This window comes from Salvia hispanica, chromosome 4 (genome assembly GCF_029641045.1).
Source record: "Salvia hispanica isolate PSC_SH4W2 chromosome 4, Shi_PSC_v1, whole genome shotgun sequence".
NCBI lineage: Eukaryota > Viridiplantae > Streptophyta > Magnoliopsida > Lamiales > Lamiaceae > Salvia > Salvia hispanica.
The window spans coordinates 48,395,173-48,419,989 of NC_142695.1; the positions used below are offsets into that span (position 1 = coordinate 48,395,173).

The window sequence follows — 24,817 nt, forward strand, 5'->3', positions numbered from 1 at the left end:
TAAACTCGTAAAAAAATAGAGCACTACTTTTTTTGTTTTAAAGTATACCACACAACTCACCATAAGGTAACCACTTTTATTAATTTATTAGAGGATACGAAAAAGGGCTATAATGTGCCGTGATTATTAAAAAATGTAACTATATCATGCCTTTGGAGACGTCATTTTGAATAAAATATCATTTGTACGAACATAATTGACATAACTTGCACCATCCCATTAGAAAAGAAAAGCTAATAGTCACATCTCTAGTTTCACTTTAAATAAGTACATATGTTAAATGTTACCTTCATCCGCTAGATTTTACACATCTTGATGACATAATAGCACAAACATTTCACAGTGTACACATAAATACAAAAATTTGGAACCACGGGAATTATACAAAGAACTCCAAGGAGAAAAACATAAGGAGTTCTACAACATTGGGTGTTACTAGAATATAGACAACAACTATTTTCTTGATGAATCACCTGATTTCAGCTCCCTCTCAAGCTCATCGAATTCCCATTCACCGATTTCCTGGGTAGAGTAGTCTGGATTTACTTTTCCAAATTCAGACTCAAGTTTCGCTAACTCTGCTTCAGGGTCAAGTATCTGGATCTGCTCCGACTTAGGTGAGGGTCGTTGAGGCTCGTCAGCCTTCTCCGCACTGACTTCTCTTTCTGCTTGCTCTGTAAAGGAGCTTGCAATGCTTTCGCTGGGCAATGCATCCGTCTCTTTAGTGGGCTTCTCAATATCAAGAGTAGGTCGCTCGATGGCTTCGAATTCCTCTCTTAGCTTCTCAATTTTGTCAAATAGCTCTTTAACCTTCTGATTCTCTTTACTGAAATTTAAAAAACATTTGACGTAGGCTTAACATGGAGTCAAGGACTAAAGTGGTTAAATTTGATTAGCAGCCAGACCTGGATAACTTTCCTTGTTGGGCGTAGAACTGCTCTCTCATGTTGTCCACCACGCTGAAAGTAGTTATTATCTGAAAGTTGTTGCGAAAGATAAACCGCTTAAATTTTTGTAAAGTCTGATGACTCAATCACCAAAGACTACTGGTGTTACACAAGATACAGATCGAGAAGAAATTCAAATGCATAGTATTTTGATGAGTTACTTCTAAGAAAAAAGGAATCAGAGTGATGAAAAGTTGACCAACATGGGTATTTGGGGATACAGATAAAAGAAGCTCACATAGATTATCAGTTTGAACTCTGAAACAGCTTAAAGGCATCAATTGGATGATCATATCGCAGAAACTTGTACAGAAAAGGAATCAATTTTTGTTTACCTTAGCTTCATAATCCAGGTATTCATCCTCGAGATTTCTTCTTGGATTAAATTGAGAATCACCAGTTTCGGTTCCAGGAGTCGGTTCAGAGCTGTCACCAGTTTCAGAAATATTAGGCTCGCACGTAGCCAAACTAAAATATTTACTATCTTTCGCAAATTTAATATGAGGAAATACCCATCACTCATGCTCTTCAAGTTCACATACTTTCCAATGCGATCAATAGGTTGTCTCAACTCTTTCTGCGTCAATATGAGACAGAAGAAGATGGATATATAGTTTGCAAAACACACAATTGTTAAAAGGAGATCTGGCATGCCACTGCAGTGAATAAAATAAATAAATAGGAGTAGATAAAATAAGCACCTCATAAGAAGAGAGCAGGTGCTTAACCAAATCTGTGAAGTAAGCTTCATGTCTCTCGATCTCAGAGCTTGCAAATTCAAATGGAAAATGAGCAACAATATACCCTCAGACAATATGTGCAAGTTTGTAGCACTTTTGGTATAGATTTTACATCTAGGCTTTTTAAGAGTAAGTTGCAAGTGTGTCTACATAATTCATAAACATGCAGTATATGTACTAAAAAACAACTTTACAGTTCTTTGAAAAGTGACACTCTGTTAGAAGTCCCTAGGAGTTGACTATCAAATACTACAATATCGTCTTAATTGAAATTCATCTAAAAGTCTATTCAGAGTGTGCTTTTTCATACAAGTGTTATGGAGCTCATATATAAAAAAAGAGCATAAATAAGAAGTAGATAACTGTAGAAGTTAAAATGAATGTGTTTACACCAGAGATATCTATTAATTAAATCATACTGAATTCATGCACATACTTGGTTTCCTTCTCCTTAGTCTCCACATATGAACACTGAAGAGACCAAGTATCTTCCAAAAAGTTAAGCCACGTACTAAGAATGTTTGATTCTGTTCGACAAGACACAATTGATTTTGCTAGTTCATCCTCCTACAGAGTTGTAAGGATATGTTAAACAAAACAATCAAAAAATGGATAAGGCAATCCTTGAAGTATAGTTGATAGTATTATCCATGTGATTCAGTAGTTCATGGCACATTGTAATATTTCATGGGAAAGGTATAGCAGACCTTAGTTTTCACATGGGAGACAATTTGATCATTAGCATTGAAAAATTGATCCCTCTCTTCAGTTACATTGTGAAGACGAGCTCGCACAGCAGACAAGGAAGTATTGACCTATATAATCAAAATGTTCAGATTACCAACAACAGAATAAGTTATTTTAAAATAGATAAAGCATAAACTACTTGTATCCATATAGGAAGAAGTTATGAAAACAATAATGTTAAAATATCTTAAGAGCAAATGAATATTATGTTTATCTAAGATTCTTATTGGTCCAACAGAGCGGAATATAAAAAATTTAGTTTGGAACTTTATTAAACAACAGAATAAGGACCCTAAAAAACAAAACAAAATACAGCAGAGACTGACAGTAGGAGGATGAAAACCAGTTCTAATGCAAACAGAATCAAGGTTTCTAAAAAAAGAAGAGTTGCTCATAATAGATACCTACCCATCCCCAAACCAAGAGTCAGGGGGGGGGGGGTGATGGAGAACGACAGAAACCAAACCAAGAGTTGCTCATATTTTGGATTCCACTATATTTCAGCTTTTTGGTGCTTTTGGGATTTCATCCACCACATTCACAAACAATAAAGTCTGAATGTTGCATACCATCATAATTGATGTTTATGAATTCCTGAGACACTGACGGAATATGATTCCCATGGGTTAAATACACCCATTCACCTCCCATCCATGACCAAGCATGACAAGACAAACACATCTATTAATCAAACACCATGCATGACAAAGACACCATGAGTAGGGCTGGGGACAAAATACCGAAATGCCGAAATACCGGCCTTATCGTACCGAAAAAATACCGAAAATACCGAATTTTTGGTATACCGTGACTTTCGGTACGGTATGATACCTTACCGAAAGATTCCAGTAAGGTAACGGTATGAATTTTCAAATACCGCGGTATACCGCCCCATACCGAAATTCGGTATATACCATAAATTAAGGTATATACCACAAAAATATAAACACAATTATATATAAAATATATTTTATATATTTTAAAATTATAAAATCTACTGTGAAATATAAATATAATTATGAATAAATTATATTTAATTTATTTTTAAAATTATAAAATATAAATAATATTCTAAAAACTCTAATTTTCTATTTTAGTTGACGTTGAAAGTTAGGTATATCGCAAAAGTAAGGTATACCGAAGTTCGGTACGGTATACCGAAAATGAGGTACGGTATCGGTATGGAAATTCTTCATATTGAAAATAAGGTATACCAAAGTCCGGTATACCGAAAACTTTGGTAAGGTAAAGGTATGACTTTTTCGCATGCCGTATTTAAGGTAAGGTATACGGTATGGTGGTTTCGGTAAGGTATACCGTACCTACCCACCCCTAACCATGAGTGATATGATAGACTGATAAAACATGGGATTGTGTATTTGAAGGATAAGATGGTCAACCAAGATCAAAATGAATCAATCCATCATATCACTCAAAGTAAACACCTCCTAATTGTTTGTCATCAGAATTTAGGTTATTGCACATGGACTATGAAACACCTTTTTCAACTGAGCTTCAAGTTCACCCTTCTGTTTCTCAAGATCAGATATCTCAGCTTTTAGTTCCTGAAAATGAATTGAGCCATCAGCATATCTAGCATGCAAGAAATCAAAAAAATACCCATGCCACTATATAAAAAAAATTATGATCGTCAACCATACTCAATGATAAACTTCACCTATTTCTTCCAGAACAAATAGCTAAATCTACAGAAAGACAGGCCTTTTAGAAACTCAGAACTTGATATTAGTTGGTATAGAAAAGTGGTTCCAAGGATATCATTTTGAGTTACCTTCCTAGCCACATTTTCTCAAACTTACTAAGTATTATATCCAATTCTTGAAACATAAAAACAAAAAGCAAAGAATCATCCCGTTAGAGATCAAGTTGAGGGCATGGTGCGGCATCATTAATAGAAATTTTGTATAGGATTCTTCAAATAGACAGGCTTATATTTATAACATAATAATCTTCACAGTACTTTTACTGACTTACTGAACTCATGCATCTTTTACTTTATTAGTTTATCTATGCTAGTATTTTATCCTAATAGAACAATATTATTAATTTTCAATTATTTTTATCCTGATAGATCTATATTAGTTTTCAATATTCATAATCTTATAGTAGAAGGAAGCATCAGATGTGCATTTTGATGAGAAGAATAAGTATTGTTGTTTCACCACTTTTTGGTAAGTTAATTTTTAAAATTTTCAAGTTGTTCCCTTTCTAAGTATTTTTGTGTTCTATTGGGTTCCATTAAAACTCATCCGAATTTACCTAAGCAAGAAAAATTTACGCTGTACTCATCTTCTTCAACTCCTATACCTTTTCAATTTCACTAACTTCACTGACTTTGCTGACTCGGAACTTCAAAGCATCTTCTTTCTGAAGCCTGTGAAAAACAAAGCAAAATGAAACATTTCAATTGAAGTGCCAATATAATAGTCCATCCGTCCATGAAGAGTGTGGTGCGGAGGAGGGGGCACCGGTACTAAGAAGTATTGGAGATGTATTTGAGTAGAGATGGGTCCCATAAGAGGTATAGGCCGTTGGGTAAGTATTGGTTTAGAGGTTTTGGAGCCCACTAAAAAGTAAAGAGTAAGTGGTGGGTTTTTGTACAAAATATTGTGCGAGTGTTAGAGATTGTCTTAAAATGGAAATACCACACTCTTGGTGGAAGGAAAAAAATTGTAATAAGACCTCACTCTTCGTGGATGGAGAGAGTAACAAGGATTGTCGTACAATGAAACAGGAAAAGAGATATCTAAAATAATTAACAGCACAGCACTACAGATCTACCCTAACAAAGCAACTTCCAGAAGGAGCATAAGCACAAAGATACCTGGGTGAAAATTATAAAAATACCCACTTTTGATGGCATATGTAGAAGCCACCCACTTTTATAAAACCATGTACAAATATCCACTTGACAACAAACTTGTAAGATGCAGTACTATACCTGTAGTCAGAAATGCGCTTCTCAGCCTTCGAAGAGGAGCTTCCCAGGGATTCCAACAATACCTTCAATTTATCAACCTGGCATTCTTAAGACACAAATATCAGAGGTTGCATACACTGAACGTTATTAAGTTCCCACAGGAAGCAACAAACATCAATGGAATCCATATCAAAAAATAAAAAGGAAGGCATACAGACATAAGCGAAGATAGTGGGCTGAGAAGAATGGTCGCATATTTGGGAAAGAAGCTTGACTCTATCATGAGATAATAAATGGTTTTACCAACACCATAACAGTAAAATCAGAAGGTCCATGTAAGTACCTTCTGAGAATGAACTTCAGATGTGTCTCCACATTTAATTGCTTTCTTTTTCAGTAGAAGCGCTTCCAATCTGGAACACACTCTGATGTGCGCAAGTGCCTCTTTAAGAGCCTGGTGGAGGAAAAAGATAACTCGACATGTAAGATCATGAATTTCAGGAAATTAAAAAAGTGCACTTTTAAGTCATTTGATATATGTGAGTGCATATATAAACATATGCACAGACCACACCTGGCAACTATAATTCTTCCAATGAATTGACTACTTTTTTCAGGTAACATGGAAATGTATTGTAACAAACAGATCAAATTCCTTCTGCGTTTTTAAGGAATAGAAGTTATATTCAATATATATAATTAATGACTTGCATAAAATTCTACAGTAGTTCTGTGGATGAATAGACAGGGCTTTGGAGGAGCTGCCGCCACAATCGATTTTGGGTAATAACCGAGATCTTAAAATAAATAAAAATACAAAATCGTAGTAGTCCTGACTTGAGCACAAACTAACACTAGCTTACTATCTGCTATGGCATTCACTGGTTGAAAGATTTACCAATATGACAGTCTCCCTGAATATTTCAAATGGAGTAGAAGAGCAATAAAACATCTACAACATAACAATCCTGTCACCTTAATAACATGGAATTGACTTTATATTTTAATAGATTCTGCCTAAGGAACCAATGAAACAGTTATTTGAAAAATAACGAGTGGGTACAGCAATGTTCACCTCTATTGTTGATGCAGCGCTCTGCTTACTGTTTGTTTCAAGGCTGTCACCATCAAGGTTATAAGATGCTCTTGATTCAAGTTGTTTCTTCAGTGTGGAGACTTCAGCATCAATCCTGTTTGTAGTAGGATCAAATGTGTCAAAACTTTTTGTGGGCATAGATCACAGGAAAAGGTAAAAGGAGAAAGTAATGAAACTGGTATTCGACGAAACCTTTGAATATCAGCATTGATTTTCAACCCTGTTATGGCTCCTTCAGCAAATTGAAGCAACTCTTCTCTCTTCACCTATCCAAACATCAAAATTTAGATTCTTTAGAGGCTTATATTTCAGATTGAATTCAATGAAGGAATAAGACTGATTTGATGGGGTATAATATGCATTGTCAGTGTGATAAAACGTATCTAACAGTAGTATATTAGCCAAAATTTCTTCTAATGCTTTGCTTCAGTTTTTTATGCCAACGAAACATTAATATATTAGCTCAATGTTTCTTCCAATGCTGTCCATGAGTTTTATGGAAGGTAGGTTATAGACTAGTACCAGTACTTCATCTTGGTAGCCGGAAAAAACTTTTGCAAGATCCTGAATGCTGCTAACTATTGCATTATGAACTGCTTTTCCACCTGTGAGGCAGTGACTGCAGGTGCACAATTTAATAGTCTTATATACAGATCCAAGTATAATTTTCATTGGGCCGATATAATCCAATGGAGAGCAGCATGGCAGCATTCTCTCTTTCCGAGCTATGACTTAAATACACATTAGCTACCATAATGGAGAAACTTACCCAAATAATTCAAGCAGTAAAGCAACTTCATCTTCACTTGGAGGTTCAAGAATCTAATCAAGCAAAAGAGAAGACAGCACAAGTCATAAAATCCAGCAAAATACAGAAATATTTTGACCAATATAGACTATATAGTTCAATTGATATGATAATCAATTGTTAGGCTTGTCTTATCAGATCAGGAAATGTAAGGTTCTTGCCAGTTAAAATATATCTTCAGGCATAAAAGCTAGGAACACACCATATCCAATAGTAAGTAATAATGCCTACCACATACTACCTCCATTCACAAAAAAATTACTACTACTAGTTTTACCATTTTGAGAAAAAATGGAAATTTTTAAATACTACTACTAACACTACTAATAATGTGAACTCCACAATCCACTAACACTACTTCTACCACCTCTCCCTATCTCTCTCTCTCTTACTTTACCAATTGTGCATAAAAACCGTGCCATTTACAACTTTGTCAATTTTTTGTGGACGGAGGTAGTATTAAACTACAAGCTTTGGCAACAAAATGTTGACTGATGCAATGATGCATTACTCCTAAAAACAGGAAAAGCCAAAACACACCATATCCAATAATAGCGGCTTGTTTTTGGTAGCAAACTTTAGGTTTGTATAAAATATACAGTATTATTACAAGATCATAAACAATATATAAAAATAATGTTGAAACTAATATATACTGAATTGGGACGATTTTAACTTACCATACAGATCGATATTCCCTCCAAAGCCTGACTGTAAAGAAATACATCACGGAAGGTCAATGGTTCACCACTCATATCTGAATCATAATATAACACCTGCCCATATAATAAAATAAGGGGACATTAGAAATTTGATCCATGATAAGTGATTCAGGAGATTCAATTGTCACTGACAAATTCCAACTAATTATAAGAATGATTACAAATAATCATAACTTATTTACAAATATTACTTATATACCTTATACACTATTTAATGTTATTTTTGCAATGCAATTTTTTACAATTGTATCTCACTTTTTAGCATTCCATGATAAGTGATTCAGGAAGAGAAGCAACCTAACTTGGTGAATAAATAATAAATTCAAGAAAGATGGACTAAAACATACTCCTTCCGTCCCTGAAAATTTGTCACTTATTTCCATTTTCGTTCGTCCCTAAAAATTTGTCAACTTTCACTTTTACCATTTTTGGTAGTGGACCCCACATTCCACTATCTCATTTTCACTCACATTTTAATATAAAACTAATTATATAAAAGTAGGACCCACATGCCACTAACTTCTTGAACCTACTTTCTATTATATTTCTTAAAACTCGTGCCGGGTAGAATAGTGACAGATTATAAGGGACGGAGGGAGTAACTATTTAAATCGAAGGGAGAAGGCTAGGTACAAAATTCCTTTCTGATCAATAAAAATCCAATGTCATGGAGATAAGTCATGTGATCCCTGAATTGACCCAATGGGCAGATTTTGAGTCATTAAGGATGTTACAGGACAACTTGCTCTCATGTCTAGAGTCTAGACTGCCAATTTGATTGTATATGGCACGTAAATGGTATATATAACACATGTAAGCAAGCATGAAGGATGATCTTCCACCTAGCACAATTATGCTATATTCCTGAAACTATATGCACGAAGAAAACAAAAAACAGAAAAACTGAGGATGTTATAGGTTTAAAAAGCATAGCCCTAAATGATCCTGGGTCCCACAGAGCTTACTCCTTGTTAGTTTTGATGTCTTTAGAAAGTGAAACTGAACTTTTTTTTTTAAATGGGAAGTAAGAGAAATGAATAAAATCAGTTTAACTATACAAGCATGAAACAAGTACAGCTGTAGTGTAGAGCTCAAGAGCTAACCATTGACTGTCTTCTTGGGCTCTTTGGCTCTTCATGAAGTTGATGATGCTCACTGTTCTTTTCTTTTTCTTCAAATGTAAGAGTTGAAGAGTTTTCAATTTCTTTTAAAACAGCTAACCATCTTCTCATCAACTCAGCTCTCTCACGCCCCCTGCATGAAATGGAAGCCTCTTCTAACCTTTTCACAGTCTGCTTGAAGCTTTTAACATTGCGACCACCCTGACAATACCAACTGCAGACTTTACAATTTCATGGGAACTGTACTACAAATGTTGAACATGTTTGGCTTTTCAAAATAGATAGCCAATGAAAAAAAAAATTCTTCTTATGCTCCAGTGATAATCTATAATTTTCAATTCAAACTGAGTCAACTGAGTGATTTTAATCCAAAAAGAAAGCCCCCTACGAGGTTCATGTGTATTCCTCAACTCCATACATGCTCAACAGTCGGATCCTAGTGCACTATACAAACAATTAGACAATATCTCCATTTTCTTCAAAGAATTTCTGCAATATAACAGTAAAGTTTAAGGAAATGAATTGTGGGTGTGCATTTAACGTCAACAGACACAATTGTATCCCATCGCAATACCTCAATCAAAAAAACTCAGGTATCGATTACTGAAACCTGGAGTATGCCAACACGCAAAACCTAAATAATCAAAAGTCAAACTACCCATATTTCACTGATAATCACTATTTTGGTCCAGCAAAAACTCCAAACAGCTTGAAATTAACCAAACTTTTTTCTAATTGAGAAGCGAAATTAGACAAAATAGAGGTATAAGAGATTTACAATGCGGTCTTGGAGGCGTTTGGCGCCCTCGGCCACAGCTTGGCCGGCTTGTTGGACGACGGAATCAGCGTAATTTTTAACGGTGCGAGTGAGGTTGTTCTTGTTCCCCACCTCCACCGCCTTGCTCACCGCCGATCGTATCCACGACATTGCCAATACTGAGATATCTGCTTCTGATGTCTGATTTTTGAGTTTGTGTTGCCCACAGCTTCAGCCTTCAGCGAAATGCGAAGTAAGACTGCATTTGCCGTTGATTGCTCACCAAATGCAAATATGAGTAATTAAATTAGCTCCAAATTAATCTATCGGTTTGAAAATATCAATACAAATGGATTATGGTTGATTTTATTTGTCCCATGAAATAAATGTAGTTTATTTTTATTGCTTCGTATTGAATATAGTTAATCCAAATTCTCCTCACTACTTTTTCAAAGTTAGTCTAATCGTCTCTACTCAAAATATTAGGAATCAAATGGTGTCTGTTTTATAAGTTATTTATTTTTAATGAAAAATATATGGACGGTTATATACTGTTAAAAAAGGCTGCAATCAAGGCTAGCCCAAGAAAAAAAACGTTTTTTTTTGTTGTTGTAAAGGAAATGAAGCCTATTCAACCATTTGATTGATTGTTTATTTTATTATAGTTTGCTTGTAAATTATAGAGCTTCTGCCCCTTTATAATTCTACATATTAATTAGAAAAATTTATATTTAAAGTATTCATTGTTTATTTCATCTAACTATGTAACATAGAGAATTTTGATTAGTATTCATAGAGAATTTTGATTAGTATTCATATTGACATGAACGGTCAAATAATTGACGTCAGATCTAATTTACAATCATAAGAAAGTTCGATTAATATTCGTATTGACCTGAATGATTGAACAATCGCTACGTCATAATTGGCAAATGGCAATATGTAAAATGATTCCACCAGAGTCAGGATTCCAAGTTAATTTACATGAGCATAAATGTTAAACGGAATAGTCTATACTAGTAAAGTCGGATAAAATCAGTACCTAAATAATTTACATTAAAATTGTGAAGATACGTGATTGGCATTACATAACCCCCATTTTACAGTAGAAAATTTTGATAATTGAACCCAAATACGAAGTCCAATATCCTATAGGGTCCACATTTTTGTTGGGCCTCATCTTTCGGCCCAATAACAAGGGAGCAAATATAATGAAATTTGTTATGATTCTACTCCTATGATCAATTACTATTCCGAAAGTTCTTTCATATACATTCCGAAAAGTTTGTAATAATACATCAATCTATTAATTTTTTGACTAATGGCTATGGCTGCCAAACGGCCCAAACCCAAACTATTTGTACGAAAAAATGAAAAACTGTTCGACACATAATGAAATCAATAAATTAGTATTAGTGGATGGATTTATCTTATTATCTTATAGTTTCCGATAATTGAGATGTTTATGTTCAATTCTTTATTAGAGTAATTAAGGCCGTCAATTTTAACTTCACAGGTTACAACGTCGCCCCAATTTGGTAAGGCAAAACAGTAGATTACCATCCCCACCTAAATGAATCACGCCTCAACAAATCAGAGACATACACATGTCTTGACCCAATATAGCCATACTTGTTGAATAAAGATTAGGAGATGTAGGTCACCTCTCATATCTATCCATCTCCACAAATTCAATCCCACACTCCTACACTTGATACTTCATGCAAAATAACGGCAGCAAAATCTGTATATCAATTCATAATTTATAACTTTCAAGATTCAAGAAAGTGTGCCAACATATTAAATCACCACTTTGACTTTGTTAATTGCTCACAACTCCTACAACTCACCACCTAATTGCCACCGGCTTCATACATATAAATATATTTCTTCTCCACATCTTAGTTCTCACAAGCAAATAATTTCGTTAAGCAATGTCGAGAGTAGTCGCCGATAATTCATATCTCCCTTCGCCGTCTCGAGACAACATCCCACTGAGAGAGGTGGCCGGAGCGGACTCATCGCCCACGCTCGGCCACCTCCTCAAGTGCGTCGGCGACCTCCAGAAGGAGGTCGCAGGCGACGAGACGCCCGTGCACCAGGCGCTCGCGATCAGCGGCTGCCCCGAGCCCCGCTCGATCCCGTTCGTGCTCTCGTTTACTAACATCACCTACAGCATCAAGGTCCGCCGCAAGTTCACCCTCCGCCGCCGCGCGGCGGCGGATCCGGAGTCCGGCGATCCGGCTTTCTCGTCGACGAAGACGATCCTCAACGACATCTCTGGTGAGGCGCGTGACGGCGAGATCATGGCGGTGATGGGCGCGTCGGGCTCGGGGAAGTCTACGCTGATCGACGCGCTGGCGAATCGCATGGCGAAGGGGAGCGTGAAGGGAGAGATCACTCTCAACGGGGAGCAATTGGAGTCGAGGCTGTTGAAGGTGATCTCTGCTTACGTCATGCAAGACGATCTCTTGTTCCCGATGCTCACCGTCGAGGAAACCCTAATGTTCGCGGCGGAGTTTCGGCTGCCGCGGACGCTCTCGAAGTCGAAGAAGAAGCTCCGAGTGCAAGCGCTGATCGACCAGCTAGGGCTCCGCAACGCGGCGAACACTGTCATCGGCGATGAAGGCCACCGCGGCGTCTCCGGCGGAGAGCGGCGGCGCGTGTCGATCGGGACCGACATAATCCACGATCCGATTTTACTGTTCCTCGACGAGCCTACCTCCGGATTGGACTCCACCAGCGCGTACATGGTGGTGAAGGTGCTGCAGCGTATCGCACAGAGCGGAAGCATCGTGATCATGTCGATCCACCAGCCGAGCTATCGGATCCTCGGATTGCTGGATAAAATGATCTTCCTATCGAGGGGGCAGACTGTTTACAGTGGTTCGCCGTCGAATCTGCCGGTTTTCTTCTCCGATTTCAAGCATCCAATCCCGGAGAATGAGAATCGCACCGAGTTCGCCCTCGATATCATTCGCGAGCTCGAGGGCTCCCCCGGTGGGACTAAAACCCTCGTCGAGTTCAACAAATCGTGGCAGGCGCTAAAGAGAGGAAACGACGCCGTTCAAACAAACGGATTAAACTTATCACTAAAAGAAGCAATAAGCGCGAGCATTTCGAAAGGGAAGCTCGTATCCGGATCTGCCGCGGCCGGGGCCGCCCCAACCTCACTAGTCCCGACGTTCGCAAACCCTCTCTGGATCGAAATGGCGGTTCTGTCGAAGCGGTCCGTGACGAACTCGAGACGGATGCCAGAGCTATTCGGCGTCCGTCTCGGAGCGGTGATGGTGACGGGTTTCATCCTCGCTACCATGTACTGGCGGCTCGACAACTCCCCGAAGGGGGTGCAGGAGCGCCTCGGGTTCTTCGCGTTTGCCATGTCGACGATGTTCTACACGTGCGCCGACGCGCTCCCCGTGTTTTTACAAGAGAGATACATATTCATGAGGGAGACCGCGTACAACGCCTACAGAAGGTCGTCGTACGTGGTCTCCCACGCGCTGGTCTCACTGCCGTCTCTGCTGTTCCTCTCCTTAGCCTTCTCCGCCACGACCTTCTGGGCGGTGGGGCTGGACGGGAGCTTTATGTTCTACCTACTAATAATATTCGCGTCTTTCTGGTCGGGAAGCTCATTCGTGACCTTCCTGTCCGGGGTGGTGCCACACGTGATGCTCGGGTACACGATCGTGGTGGCGATTCTAGCGTATTTCCTGCTATTCAGCGGGTTCTTCATAAATCGGGACAGGATCCCGGGGTACTGGATATGGTTCCACTATCTGTCGCTGGTGAAGTACCCGTACGAGGCGGTGCTGCAGAACGAGTTCGAGGACCCGGTGAAGTGCTTCGTGCGGGGGGTGCAGATATTCGACAACACGCCGCTGGCGTCGGTGCCGGCGGATCTGAAGGGGAAGCTGCTGGACAGCCTGAGCAGCTCGCTGGGGATTAAGATCACGAGCAGCACGTGCGTGACGACGGGGGCGGACATACTGCAGCAGCAGGGGGTCACCGATCTCACCAAGATGGGGTGCCTGTGGGTGACAATCGCGTGGGGTTTTTTCTTTAGGATTCTCTTCTACTTGTCGCTCTTGTTTGGCAGCAAGAACAAGAGGGCTTGAGCGCTTCGACCCCTTAAATTTGCTTACCTAATATACTCCTTTTCTCGCACTTTTTCAACTGTATTGTTACATTAAATTAATGCAATTTTATATTTTCTGCTTAATTTCCTTCTTTTGTTCATATTGGATTTTATGTTTCTTTTAGTTTTAGACATTATGTAGTGACCCATTAGTAATGTGCAAAAGACAAAACAGAGAGTCAATAAACACAAAGGCATAAAATTTGACTACTATGTTAGTGTTTGTGACTAATTTTTATCTTTGACTTCTCATTTGTTTGTCACACGTGGAATTTAGATGACAAGCAGGTCGACGGCAATTGACTTTACTTATGTTGATTGTCAGTGTCCCGAGCTGTTACTAATTACTCCTTTTTTTAACAAAATTGCAACTCTTTTTTTAGGTGAGGCAGATATTGACCATGATTGTGAATGATCGATAGCGAAACGTACAACAAACAAAGTTTTACAAATTGTATATATGCATAATGATAACAAATTAGTGAGTAAAAATAAACAAATACAGTACAGTATATAATTGCATTTGATAACATGATTTTTCTATGTTTTCGGTTTGGAACTGGTCATGTCATTCATTAGACTCAAAACACACTGATCAAGCGTATACTCATCAATGTACAAAGATACGCATGCACTAATAATTTGGCAATTAAAATGCAAATTTATAACTTGAGTAAAAATAAAACATCTTTATTTTATGCATGTTAAATTTTCAGTACTATTATATGGAGTATAATTTGTTTTTCCAATTTTCATTTTATTCCCAATAAGGCATCAATATAACTACATTTCGTATAACAAAACCAAAATATTAAACCATTTTTATCACAATATCCAGTATTCATTTTCAATAATGGGACCATAGTCCATACTATATATTCCTCCTGTCCCTGAAAAGTACTCCCTTAGTTCCATAGTAATAGAGTCATTTTATCATTTTGGTACGTTCCAATGTTCTATAGTACTCCCTCCGTCCCCGATTAAAAGTCACACTTTTCCATTTCGGTCTGTCCCCAATTAAGAGTCACACTTCATTTTTATTATAAATAGTAAGTAGGTCCCACATTCCACTAACTCAATTCACTCACATTTTATTATAAAACCAATATAAAAAAATGGATCCTACATTTCACTAACTTTTTCAACCAACTTTTCTTTACATTTCTTAAAACCCGTGCCCGGTCAAAGTGTGACTCCTAATAGGTGACGGAGGGAGTAATAGAGTCATTTCCCTTTTTAGTAAAAGTCAACACATTTTTCCACACATACTTTACTCTCTCTTACTTTATTCTCTTTTCATCTCTCTACCTTTTTCATTTTTCACTTTACTCTCTCTTTACTTAACTCACCTAACACAAATTTTCTTAATCTCTATGCCGAAAAGAAATGCCTCAATTACTATAGAACAGAAGGAGTATGAATGATTTCTTTGATAGTCCGTCCCTGAAACTTTCTTATTCTGGAATAGTACCCTTACACATCATTTTATTTTCAATTTTACCATTACATTACACTACTAATAATGTGGAGTGTGGAGTATCATTTTTTTTTACTTTACTAATTATGCATTAAACTTTATGTCGAACCAATGTTCATACTTTTTAGAGACCGATACAGAATGACTATTATTTTGATAGTAACTTTTTTCATCATGTTTGATCCCATTAATTTTGTTTTCTGCTATTGACTAATACTTCATCCGTTACTTGTTAATTGAGCTACTTTTTTTGTTGATTAATTTCAAGATAACTGAGTCATTTCTATTTTCTAGAAAAAAAATATTTTCTCTTCTTTTTTACTTACTCTCTATTTATTTATTCACCGTCATACTCAAAATAAATGCTTCTATCAATAAGGAATAAAAGGTGTACTAATCCATGTTAGCAATATAACCATTAGTAAATTGAAAATATAAGTCATGTAGTTTGTTGTATTCTAGTACACTCCACTTTGTAATCTTATTAACTAAGTTCAACTTTATCCATTCATGAATAAAGATAATAATAATAATAATAAATCATGTTTTAAAATCCAAATCATGTTTTCAGCAGCACTAGCGTGTCTAATGGAGGCGTGAGGAACAAACATTACACTTCCACTCTCTCTCCAAAATAAAATGAATTCTCCATCGTCGCCAAACACCAACTATCTTCTACTTGCAGCTTTTCTCCTCTTCTCGCAATCGGTGCTAACTGCTTCCCGAAATCTAGACCCGAAGCACCTCCGCCAGCTCAATCACGTCGGCGCGGATGACTCTCCGACTTACATTTGGCCGTTGCCTTCGCAGTACACCTCCGGCAACCAAACTCTCACCGTTAACCCCAATCTGGCCTTATTCACTGGCGGAAACGGCGGCGGCTCTCGAATCGTTTCCCAAGCATTTGAAAGGTACAAGAGAATCATCTTCGAACACGCTAGTTTAAAGTTGCCGGCCGCTGGAGTTGACTATGATCTCAGTAAACTGACTATACTTGTTCACTCAGATGATGAAGAGGTACTTTGGAATTCACGAGCGCCGTTGTTTGCTTTAGTTCGTGTGATTTATGTTCAATTTTTTTTAATTGTGTTGTAGCTTCAACTTGGAGTTGATGAGAGTTACAATTTGTTGGTGGCCGCCAGCGACGCGCATTCGGTGATCGGTGAAATCACAATTGAGGTGCACTCAATACTAACGTTGCTTTTGTTACTTCAGTTAATTTTTATGTTCGAATTTAAATTGCAAATTTCTCCTGAGGTTATCTCTATCTTACCATTGTGCTAATGACAGAGATCTATATTAATGAATTGTAGTTACTTTCCATGGGTTGAGATGCTGGCAGAATGTCAGTCCTTCCAGATGTGTATTATTTGTTCTACCAGTCTCATTCAATGAGTGGCCATCTCCACTTTGTTTGTTATTATGATCCATTCCGGTGGCAGCTTGTTTAATACTCCCTCGGTCTCACAAGAGTTTGCACTTTTGGTTGTACGAGTTTCAATGCACAATTGGTAAAGTAAGAGAGATAGACAGAAAGAGTAATTAAAGTATTGTTAGTGGAGAATACCCACCTCTGTACAAAGAAAATAGTTTCCAAAATTAGAAAGTGCATACTCTTGTGGGAAGGACTAAAAAGGAAAGAGTGCATACTCTTGTGGGCTGAGGGAGTATCTTAATTCTTATTTGTGTGTAAACTAAACCAACCACAAAAGTGAGAAAAATAGCACCATGACTTTCGTATTGCTGACTGACTGCTTAGTTTGCTTATCTTGCTGTGCCATTTTTCTCTATTCTTATGATCTTCATAAAATTACTTCCTGCAGGCAAATTCTGTCTATGGAGCGCTGCATGGCCTAGAGGTATATTTGATTGTAATAGTTTCATGATTTAAAAAAAAAAAACCAGCATTGTAATACTGAGATTCTCTGATAATACTAAAAAGTAGTTACAGTGTTACACGTAAAAATATAATCGTTAGCCTTCGAATGACTCTTGGTTATACGTCTTTGTCCAGACACTGAGCCAGCTATGTGCTTTTGATTATGGTACCAAAACTGTAAAACTGTATAATGCTCCATGGTACATTCAAGATAAGCCGAGATTTGAATACCGCGGTCTTCTGCTTGGTAGGTGGAGACTTAGTTGCTGATATTCTTTCATTTACTATGGTTCTTTATAAAGTTGCTTGAAGTTGAATGTCTTGTTTACATGTTTTGCAGATACATCTAGGCACTATTTGCCAATTGAGATAATCAAGCAAGTTATAGAGTCTATGTCATTTGCTAAACTTGTAAGATACATGAATCAAATATACTTTTCTTTCTCTAGACATTTTTTCCATTTCATATTTAAGAGTTTTGATGATTGCATTCAGTAGAATGTCCTCCACTGGCACATCATAGATGAAGAGTCATTTCCTCTTGAAGTCCCAAGTTTCCCGAATTTGTGGAAAGGGGCATATACAAAATGGGAGCGATATACCATAGACGATGCTTCTGAAATTGTCGAGTAAGATTCTTACAAGGAGCGAGTAAATGTCTGTATGGAACTTTAATTGGTCCTATTAAGTTTGGTATTTCTGTAATGTGGAAGGCATTAAGCAGTTCAAAGTTTGCTGCTGCAGACCTTGTGTTATTTTCTTTGTGAAATCCCAGTCAGTCTAACCATACATATTCCAATATTTTCATCTTGATTCGCTTTTAGAACCTACCTTCTATGGTATTGCTGGAATTTTTCAAATGAACTTTTCTATGCCTCGAGTGATGAGAAATTTGCACATTGCTCTGACTTTTGAATCAGTTCTGCATCCAGTAACTAGCTTAGTATCTCCTTGTATCCTTACTCTTGACAAACTGATTAAGATTTTGTAGGTTTATCTTTCCATTACCAGTGTCAGGAAATAATAGACTCTTTTGATATATAGATAATCCCTGGAATCTGAACTTATGTAGGAGGATGTTAATCTGTTGATGATTTCTATATTCTTATCTAAATTACGACTCATGAATTTTAGTTTAATTTGGTTTAACAGAATGAGCACATCCCATCTTGTCTCTTTTACTTTTGTTTTATTTTGGCCTTGTGAGTTACGAGAAACTAATAATTTGTTCCATGTGCAACATATTCTCCTTGTGGCCTACATTGAAGTTTTGCAAAACAGAGAGGTATGTTGTGTCATAGAATCAAGAAAATATTATGTCTGTTGATATAATCTGCTTGAGGATTTAATCTTTATATAGAATGCACTTCAAGTTGTTTCATATTAAGTCTTCTGAAGCTTTCTCCTTGTCATCCTATGAATATGAATGCTCCAATTCTGTCATCACCAAAATACAGTTACTGCAAAAAATCGGTGTGATATGAGAGAATGAACATAGATCCTTTTGTTTATAATGTTGGTTTTTAAATTAGTGTTGCTTAACCAAGCTAAGATCATTTGTCGAACTTTGACGCTGAGTCCAAATGTGTCCTCTCTGTTTCTTTGCACAATATCTCAATCATCTGATTGTTTTATTTTCAGGTATTAATGTCATGGCAGAAGTTGATGTTCCTGGACATGCAGAATCATGGTAAAATTTGAGATTAAGTTATTCTTTCCCTTCAGCCACTGATCTTTGTCTAAAGCTAAACTATTTCTACGATTTATTAAGTTTTATGTCATTTCGATCAGACTCTGATTTTCCAGATACCATGCAGTGTCTTTACTTCTTAATAACATCACTTGCCATCCAACTGTTGCATGTTGGTTAATATTCATAAATGCCGATGAGCAAGTTATGGTAGATAGCTTCCAAAAAATAGTTTCTATGGTTATCTCTCATAGTGTCATATATTAGTGGTTCCATTATTATGTTTGTCACTTAGGCCTCTACGTGGGTGATTGATTCCCTGAACCGGTGCGTATTCCCTGGACATCTACCAAAAATAATAAAAAATGCAGGAGCTATCCCGTTGGAACCTGTGCCCCTCCTGCAAGTCTGTAATGACTTTTGTTGATATGGGATATGTGTCTCAGTATTACTAGTTTCAGCTGAAGTCAGATATGAACTGGTCATCTTTTTATTACTCCTAATCTCCTATAATAGAAATTCTGGTGAAAGAGTAAAACAGTACATACATGCCGATTTGTACTTTCTTGACACAATGTCTATTTTTCCTGAAGGAGACTCATAAATGGGATCTTCTGTTGATAATAGAATGGGATATTGGCATCTAATATCACGAAACTTTCAAAAAGTTGGGTTTTTCCCACGAACTTTAAAATTGGCAAATAATATCACGAACTTTATCACGTGTTTGTTTTCTCACGAATGAAAAAATTCCCACAAATAATACTATGATACCGATTTTTTTTCGTAATTTCTCGACAACAATTTCGAAAGTTTCAAATTTTTCAATATTTGAAAATAGTTTTTCTTGAAGCACACCCTCAAAAATTGTTCTTCAATCTATTAAAATAACATGAATTTTTTCATTCGTGGGAAAAAACAAACCCAAGGTAAAGTTCGTGATATTATTTGCCAATTTTAAAGTTCGTGGGAAAAACCCAACTTTTTGAAAGTTTCGTGATATTAGATGCCAATATCCCTAATAGAATTATCACGAATCTTGAGCAGTTCAAATGTCTCAATTGATAATTTCTTGCTGTGTTCCTGTAGATAGGGGTTAATAGGAACATTGGCTAAGATGTCTGACCATTATATATGCTTGTTCAAGAAACTGACATACTCACTCTTATCTGCTGAATGCATCCACCCCTTCAAAATACTCCTGTTCAGATGACGCTTTTCTGTATGCAGGGGGACAGGATACCCTGATCTTTGGCCATCCTCTTCCTGCAGAGAGCCTCTAGATGTTTCTAAAAACTTTACGTTTGATTTGATCTCTGGCATACTCTCAGGTTAAGATATGTTCTCTTGAATGAATTATGTGATATTATGCTGTCCTTCACATACTTGATATGCATCAGTCTGTTATCTGCATATCTGCTGTTAGACTGCACATTTATTTGTATAGTGAATCTCACTGGTTTGTCTAATCCATTTGGAACTTTGCAAACTTCACTCCGTACAGAGAGATTTTCGCATAAGTAACTTTGCTGGTCCATTTTTGCAAAGCAGACTACAAATCTTAAAGTACTACTCCTAGTGCAGTCCATTGTAAATGAGTCTTTCTCATGGGGTGTTGCCTATGGGTCTGGCAGGTGATAATTATAATAATTATAAAGTTTTTCAGACCACTTGTGATTAACTTGCTGCAGAGGTTAGTAAATCCTGAAGTAATATATTTGGTCATTTTGAACTTAATTTACTAAATAATCCCATTTTTATTTTTTTGTTATCATTTAGTCTTATGTGAGAGTACATGACAAACCATCTCTAGTTTCCTGTGCATGTGGTATGTTCGTGGACATAAATTTTTATATAAATTGTGATTTGTGACTATTATGAGAAATTCCATCTAGAATCTAATTTGGCAAAAGCGCTTATAATACGGAGTATTAGTTTTCACTTTTTCAAATATTACTTTCATCACTTATAAAGTAATAGCCTCAGGTGACTATATCACGGCATAGAATGCAACTCAAAAACCAACACTTCTGTTGCTAGGCTAGTTTCAGAAGTTACTGGCCTTTCCAGCTGCTAGATGCTTATATTGATTGATGAATGCTGCTATTCATGATCTACTTGCATCGCAAGTGATATAAGAATAAGGCATATAGCGGAGGAAAAATCCTCGTGACCGCTCTCTACCATGGAATAAATTTTGGTTTGTACTTGCAGACATGAAGAAGATATTTCCTTTTGGACTTTTCCATTTAGGTGGTGATGAGGTCAACACAGGTAACAGCTCTTAGCTTCTTCCTTTCTTATCTGTTCCTTTGAACGCAAATTGCGTAACTTTAAACTTCGTATGAGATAAGATAACAGCGTGTTTTCTTGCAAAGAGGAAACACATGTAACTGCTTAATTGAGGGATTGGTTAAAGGCCTCAGGCTATGCATTCTGAAATTTGAACTATTCTCTTTGATATGTAATCATGTGTCAAAAGACTACTGATATAATAAGAATACTTCTGGGAGAAAAAAAGTAAGATTTAGATTCCCTCAGATCTAGTATTATGTTTGCTGGGTGAAGGAACTTAATCACAAGTTTCTGCAGGCTGGGGGAAACTGATTTATCACACATGCATTCACTAGTCTCTTTAAAAGAAATAAATATGGGCAGTTGTTGAGCACTGGTTAGTTATTTGAATTGTTTTAGAAAACTTGTCATCTAAAAGAGGTGAAATACTAATTAATGTTTTATTTGGTAGTTTAACTGTGTGTTCTATCTGTGGGATATATTACTTTTACTGCTTCTGCCCATTTATTTGATTTCATTCTCAATCCGCCTCTTCGAAAATATGCAGATTGTTGGACCTCAACCCCCCATGTGAAGCAATGGTAAGTCCCAACCCCCTTTTCTATAATCTTCTGAATGAATTGCTAATTGCATTATGGCAAAGTTCATGTAGTTATTCTTGCAAAGTTTCTAAGGTCCTTAAAGTTTCTTGTCATTAACATATCATCAATCGCTTATGTCTTCTGATATACTCATAGACTCATAAAACCATATTATGGGTCTTGAAAATTAGGTCTCCATGAACTTCAATATGTAGATCTATCATCTAGCTGTTTTTTTGTGCTCTGTATGAACCATTGCTATTTCTCTTGTTTGAACTTGCATGGTTTTCTCTATTGTTCTCAGGACAGTATTTGTTAGACTTTCTATTGTTGTGTTGATTACGGTTACAACATCAATATGCAGGCTTCAAGATCATAGTATGACTGCAAAAGATGCATACAAATATTTTGTACTACGAGCTCAGGAAATAGCTATATCTCTAAATTGGACTCCAGTTAATTGGTAAGTTGTCAGTCTTTTCAAAAACCATATCTGAACTCTAGAGTTGTATTTTCTTTTCCAACCATAGACAAGTACCTGGATTTCTTATCTCACTATCATTTGTCATTCCTAAACTGATACCAACTGTAAAATATTTTGAATTTTATCCCGCCAGGAGCATGCTTCTTCGAATTCTTAGTAGTAATTGATAATTGCATGTTTCCGTGTTTGATATCTAGTCCATATTCTCAGGGAAGAAACCTTCAACAGCTTTCCTACAAGTCTCAACCCCAAGACGGTGGTTCATAACTGGTATATTTCTTATATACAGCTTTAAAATTTAGATGTACTAGTAAGTAGTAACTTCTCTGGTCTAACATACTTGCACGATGAAAATATAGGCTGGGAGCAGGTGTTTGTCCAAAGGCTGTGGCAAAAGGTTTTCGATGCATTTACAGTAACCAAGGTTTCTGGTATCTTGACCACTTAGATGTCCCCTGGGAATCAGTCTATTACGCTGAGCCGCTAGAAGATATAACTGATGCTTCACAACAAAAACTTGTGCTTGGGGGGGAAGTTTGCATGTGGGGTGAAACAGCTGATGCATCGGATGTACAGCAGACAATATGGCCTCGAGCAGCTGCAGCAGCAGGTATGTTCTTAAAAGCACCGTAAATTACACTTCATACTTAAGACCTTACTGCAATTGAACATTGAAGCTTTAGTTACTAGTGTTAATCCTTGTCCAGTGAGTTCCAATAAAAACTCTCAGACATCTAGATTTTCCTTATTGACGAGTACATCAGAGTGCAGAAATCGCCAGTGTTCTTTCGTTGGTATTGTTTTTCACATTGCCATTCACATTTGCTACTGTTTTTCACATTTGCTACTGATTTTGAATGTAGATCGATTATCTACAATAATTTATGTTTCAAATCTTACTGTTTTAGAGCCTTGAACATGTGTTCCAAATCATAGATAATGTGACATGATTCTGTTCAACTCAATGCGAAATGACATGTAATGGCGCCTCATCGTTTATGCAAATTTTGGTTTATGTTCCCGCAGAGCGGCTATGGAGTGTGCAGGAATCTGGATCTTCGCGTAACAGTACAACCGTGTTGCAAAGATTAGAGTATTTTCGCTGTCTGCTGACGAGGCGTGGTGTCTCAGCAGCCCCAGTTAGAAACTTTTATGCTCGCCGTCCTCCAATTGGTCCGGGTTCTTGTTACAGCCAGTGAGGGGAAGCTGACTCTGTTGAGAAACATATTTTTGGTGGGTTATGGTTTTTCAATAAGTCGAGTAAATTGATTAGCATCTCCTGCCTAACAAACATACGCCTTGCCACCTCTTGTTTGTCTACTTTGTATTGTAATTGTGGATGTTTTCATTTTGATTTTTTTTAGATACAAGATATATTAGTGTATAATTAATCTGAATAATATTACTAAAAATTAAAATAGATGCACCATAACCAAACCGGTAGAAACTATATGTTGGCCTAATATTAACCAAATAGTACTTAGTATAGAATGACTCTAGTGGATCGCGACCACTTGATTTGGAAAAAGTTTTTTTAACGTTAAATTTGCGATGGCTATATTGGTTAGAAATATAGTCATTGATGGAAGTTAAAAAATGGGTACTTTTCTCAACTGGCTAAAAGTAGGTTTCACAAATTGAAACGTCAGGTCATTATTTGTCGACACGAATACAATAAGGTTTGATATTAACTCATTAATTAATTTTGTACTCCTTACGTTGTTTCCAAATTTACCATTCTTAAATTAAAGGATCGAGTAAAACGAGCTGAAAGAGGACTTTACAATTAAATGAAAATGAGTTTTAATTTGATTTATAAAGCGGTAACTTGAGCAATAAACACAATTTTACTACTTGCAGCCAAGACTATACGTGTCATCAAACTTTTTTTTTTCCTAATAGTCGGCAACAAAGACATTCTCCGATAAGAGCTCGAACATAGTCCATTTAAGAAAAGACTACGGATAGAAATTAACTAAAAAACGGCAAAGCTTGGTCAACAATAAAGAAGCATAATTGTATGTTTTATCTGCCAAGCATACACAAAGAGAAGGTGCAATTATTACACCATCCTCTCTTTATGAGTAGTAATGAAGGAAGTACTATTCATACTTATTTGAGGCTAATGCATCCGAACACTACTTAACTGATGTCAAGTTTGAAGGAGCCTAAGTCGAGGAGGAGAAACCAGCATACAAGATTGTAACTCTTCAAAAGCTAGTTTCTCCTTATGGCAAGGTAGCAACTGAAAGAAACAGCTTATAATTTGCAATAGTGGACAGCAAAACTATATTTGCTTCTATTTTGATATTATGCTCTCAACATCTATAGTGTGTTTCAGTTCTTTTGCTTAGGCTTCTGCTTCAATCCAAGCACTACAAGACCAGATTGAGG

At 36.9% G+C, this 24,817-nt stretch overlaps 3 protein-coding genes across 4 annotated transcripts; 2 read left to right on the forward strand and 1 right to left on the reverse strand.

Moving 5' to 3' along the window:
- Nucleotides 1-219: 219 nt before the first annotated feature.
- Nucleotides 220-10,220, reverse strand: LOC125192366 (uncharacterized). The gene is made up of 18 exons (XM_089057406.1): nt 9,901-10,220; nt 9,105-9,323; nt 7,960-8,055; nt 7,241-7,293; nt 6,994-7,090; nt 6,664-6,737; nt 6,451-6,565; nt 5,719-5,829; nt 5,397-5,473; nt 4,763-4,829; nt 3,934-3,999; nt 2,395-2,502; nt 2,124-2,254; nt 1,649-1,715; nt 1,460-1,524; nt 1,283-1,373; nt 906-976; nt 220-826 (listed from the first exon to the last, which is right to left on the reverse strand). Exons 1-18 carry the CDS (start codon nt 10,048-10,050, stop codon nt 454-456), a joined length of 2,031 nt encoding a protein of 676 aa, XP_088913532.1. The 5' UTR covers nt 10,051-10,220; the 3' UTR covers nt 220-453.
- A 1,523-nt stretch (nt 10,221-11,743) lies between these two features.
- Nucleotides 11,744-14,101, forward strand: LOC125193456 (ABC transporter G family member 6-like). Its single transcript, XM_048091244.2, has one exon. It carries the CDS (start codon nt 11,814-11,816, stop codon nt 13,995-13,997), a length of 2,184 nt encoding a protein of 727 aa, XP_047947201.2. The 5' UTR covers nt 11,744-11,813; the 3' UTR covers nt 13,998-14,101.
- A 1,968-nt stretch (nt 14,102-16,069) lies between these two features.
- On the forward strand, nt 16,070-23,810 carry LOC125196756 (beta-hexosaminidase 1-like). 2 transcript variants are annotated; one of them, XM_048095368.2, is made up of 16 exons: nt 16,070-16,511; nt 16,590-16,673; nt 17,318-17,353; nt 17,509-17,620; nt 17,714-17,784; nt 17,872-18,002; nt 18,642-18,658; nt 19,015-19,063; nt 20,294-20,394; nt 21,278-21,337; nt 21,906-21,939; nt 22,304-22,402; nt 22,634-22,693; nt 22,783-23,033; nt 23,131-23,217; nt 23,450-23,810. In XM_048095368.2, exons 1-16 carry the CDS (start codon nt 16,134-16,136, stop codon nt 23,620-23,622), a joined length of 1,743 nt encoding a protein of 580 aa, XP_047951325.1. In that variant the 5' UTR covers nt 16,070-16,133; the 3' UTR covers nt 23,623-23,810. The 2 variants fall into 2 exon arrangements, with proteins under 2 accessions (XP_047951325.1, XP_047951326.1); XM_048095369.2 differs by lacking the exon at nt 23,131-23,217.
- Nucleotides 23,811-24,817: the final 1,007 nt, after the last annotated feature.